This window comes from Malaclemys terrapin, chromosome 1 (assembly GCF_027887155.1).
Source record: "Malaclemys terrapin pileata isolate rMalTer1 chromosome 1, rMalTer1.hap1, whole genome shotgun sequence".
Classification (NCBI taxonomy): domain Eukaryota; kingdom Metazoa; phylum Chordata; order Testudines; family Emydidae; genus Malaclemys; species Malaclemys terrapin.
Genome location: NC_071505.1, coordinates 139,525,244 through 139,528,590, shown reverse-complemented (window position 1 = coordinate 139,528,590; position 3,347 = coordinate 139,525,244). Strand labels below are relative to the sequence as shown.

Below are 3,347 nucleotides of genomic sequence, written 5' to 3'. Positions count from 1 at the left end.
CTGTGCATCCGGAAGGCTTTGAAAGCAAAGTTCCTGAGTGAGCAGGGTAACCTGTGACTTTAAAGTTTGTGTATTGAGAAGCTAAACCTGCCCCCGTTTCTTTGCCCAGTTAATGTTGACTATCCTATCCAGTTACATACCCCCTTCACCCCACTTCCAACACACGTTTCAAAATAAAAATAGTTCTACTTTGTTAAAGCACACCGTTTTCTTTAATACTGTATTCGCGGGAATTTTTTAAAACTGGGACGCAGACTGTGGTGCGGAGCGGGTGTACTGTAGTGGCGCGAATGCAGCTTCTAAACTCAAGGATTGACAGGCTCCGCTGCGGTGGGATGGTTGTTTCAACGGAGCCTGTCACCCCTCCTGATAGGGACTGTGTGTATGGGGGGGTCTATGTGACTTTGTGGCAGGGGGAGGACGGTTACAGATCCCCTGCTGTGTGGCTCTGTGATCCTGCCTAAGGACCGCCGCTTAAGATCTGTAACTGCCCTCCCCTGCCACAAAGTCACAGAGCAACCCACCCCCCACCACATAACATGAAAACAACCTCCCAGACTAACCAGGGTAACTAGTCACTGCATCACTGCACTATGTATGTGCCCTGCTGCTGTGCCTGCCCCCGACTATATACCCTGCCAAAGGTGACTGTCCTGTCGAATTACCAACCCCCTATCCCCCCCTCCTCCAAAAGAACATGATGGAAACAGTAGTTAACAGAAACGTATTTTTTATTATCAACCAAACATGGAACTGGGAAAGTGAAACTTGGACGGGGGCTTGTGTCAGGCGGGAAGGAAAGAACTTGTCAAATTTTGGGGAATGAGAGCCTTCTGCTGCTCGAGCTCTCTGCAGGGGTGGAGTGAGAGTTAGCAGGGACTCTGCCGCCTCTCCTTCTGTGCACTTTGGGTGAGGGGAGTATGGGACTTGGTGGCGGGGGAGGGCGGTTAGAGATGGACTGCAGCGGGGCTCTGTCCTCCTGCCTCCGTTCCTGCAGAACATCCACAAGGCGCCGGAGCGTGTCCATTTGCTCCCTCATTAGTCCAAGCAGGGTTTGAGTCGCCTGCTGGTCTTCCTGACGCCACCTCTCCTCCCGATCCATGTTGGCTTGGTGCATTCGGGTCAAGTTCTCCCGCCACTGGGTCTGCTGTGCTGCCTGGGCTCTGGAGCAGGCTATAAGCTCCGAGAACATGTCCTCCCGTGTCCTCTTCTTCTTATGCCTAATCCGCGCTAGCCTCTGGGAGTGTGATGACAGGCTAGGTTGTGAGACAGTCGCAGATGGGGCTGTGGGAATGGGAAAAAGGGAGTGAATTCCTCAGAAAGATAAATGTAGTTGTGAACAAAGAACATAGTCTTTCTCTGTTAACAAGACCATGCACAGCACCTATCACATGCGCACTCAGCACAAGGTCGAATTCTCGGCCTTCGCATTCAGTGCCTGGGGTCTTCTACAGCACATTTGAGAAGCCTCTCAGGAGAACGGAATTTCTGTTGCAGGCAGACATGGTAAGCCGTAGACTTGTGGCAGCTTAAAACTTTAATATTAGCAATGGCCTCATTTCACATTGAAATCAATGTCGGTCCCTGCTGCCAGCAATTCGGCAAGCAGGAAGTCTGCTCCTGTCCCACACCCTCGCGGCTGTCCCCGGGAACGATCCCTTTCGGCTGCCCCTCTCCCGCCTCCACCGCGTGGCTGCAAACCAGCGGTTACAGTTCTGTAAAGGAACGGCAAAGCAGTCCCAACACTAACATTCCCCTACCTCATTCAAAGCAGGTCATCATGAGCGACATCACCCTCATGAGGATCTCTGACAGCGAGAAAGAGAGAATGCTCCGGGAAAGCCTGCAAAGACCAGGGCCGTATGCCGCCATGCTGTGCAGAGCAATGATTCCAGAGTACTTGATAGTCTCGTGGCGTGGCAACGTGTCCTACTACGGAGGACCCAATAAGGCCGCTCTCCCCAAGAACCTAATGCAGCGGATTTCCAATTACCTCCAGGAGAGCTTCCTCGAGATGTCACAGGAGGATTTCTGCTCCATCCCCGGACATATAGACCGCATTTTACTGTAGCTGCTGTAGCAGTAGAGCGGCTTGGGCAGGACAATCATGCAAAACCGGACATTGCTAGATTTTTTTTCAATAGTTGCACTGCCCATGACTGAACCGTTAAGCTAATCAAACTAATCATGAGAAACCCATTTTTTAAATTGTTAATATTCCTGTTCTGTTACAAATAAATGTTTAGATTTTTACAACACTTACTGGCTGATCCTTCCCCAGATTCTGTGTCCGGGGTAACGGCTGGGGAGGGTTGGTAGGGGATCTCTGTAAGGGTGATGAAGAGATCCTGGCTGTCGGGGAAATCAGCGTTGTGAGCGCTGTCGACTGCCTCGTCCTCCTCATCTCCTTCCTCATCTTCCCCGTCCGCTAACATGTCCGAGGATCCAGCCGTGGACACTATCCCATCCTCAGAGTCCACGGTCACTGGTGGGGTAGTGGTGGCGGCCGCACCGAGGATGGAATGCAGTGCCTCGTAGAAACGGGATGTCTGGGGATGGGATCCGGAGCATCCGTTTGCCTCTTTGGTCTTCTGGTAGCCTTGTCTCAGCTCCTTGATTTTCACGCGGCACTGCGTTACATCCCGGCTGTATCCTCTCTCTGCCATGTCTTTAGAGATCTTCTCGTAGATCTTTGCATTCCGTCTTTTGGATCGCAGCTCGGAAAGCACGGACTCATCGCCCCACACAGCGATGAGATCCAAGACTTCCCGATCAGTCCATGCTGGGGCCCTCTTTCTATTCTGAGATTGCACGGCCATCACTGCTGGAGAGCTCTGCATCGTTGCCAGTGCTGCTGAGCTCGCCACGATGTCCAGACAGGAAATGAGATTCAAACTGGCCAGACAGGAAAAGGAATTCAAATTCAAATTTTCCCGGGGCTTTTCCTGTGTGGCAGTTCAGAGCATCCGAGCTCGTACTGCTGTCCAGAGCGTCAACAGAGTGGTGCACTGTGGGATAGCTCCCGGAGCTATTAGCGTCGATTTCCATCCACACCTAGCGTAATTCGACATGGCCATGTCGAATTTAGCGCTACTCCCCTCGTCGGGGAGGAGTACAGAAGTCGAATTAAAGAGACCTCTATGTTGAACTAAATACCTTCGCGGTGTGGACGGGTGCAGGGTTAATTCGATGTAACGGCGCTAACTTCGACATAAACGCCTAGTGTAGACCAGGCCTATGATCCCGAAGCGAGGTAGTAGTCACAAGGAAATGACCATAGCCAATCTGCTGTGTAGTTTCCCCCAGAAGTTCTCAAGAGACCTGCCCCTGCTCCCTTCCTGTACGTA

General features: G+C 51.9%; 1 protein-coding gene across 2 annotated transcripts; it reads right to left on the bottom strand.

Annotated features, from left to right (window-relative positions):
- Positions 1 to 773: 773 nt before the first annotated feature.
- Positions 774 to 3,131, bottom strand: LOC128830549 (myb/SANT-like DNA-binding domain-containing protein 2). Of its 2 annotated transcripts, none has more exons than XM_054016407.1 (2): positions 2,264 to 3,131; positions 774 to 1,284 (listed from the first exon to the last, which is right to left on the bottom strand). In XM_054016407.1, exons 1-2 carry the CDS (start codon positions 2,838 to 2,840, stop codon positions 809 to 811), a joined length of 1,053 nt encoding a protein of 350 aa, XP_053872382.1. In that variant the 5' UTR covers positions 2,841 to 3,131; the 3' UTR covers positions 774 to 808. The 2 variants fall into 2 exon arrangements, with proteins under 2 accessions (XP_053872382.1, XP_053872383.1); XM_054016408.1 differs by lacking the exon at positions 774 to 1,284 and adding an exon at positions 1,569 to 1,843.
- Between the last annotated feature and the right edge of the window lie 216 nt (positions 3,132 to 3,347).

Bases quoted from the DNA above. Each gene is read 5' to 3' on its own strand.
- LOC128830549 (XM_054016407.1), bottom strand. From the start codon at position 2,840: ATGCAGAGCTCTCCAGCAGTGATGGCCGTGCAATCTCAGAATAGAAAG. The intron at 1,285-2,263 runs GTAAGTGTTGTA...CCATTCCCACAG, and splicing joins ATCTGGGGAAGGATCAGCCA to CCCCATCTGCGACTGTCTCA.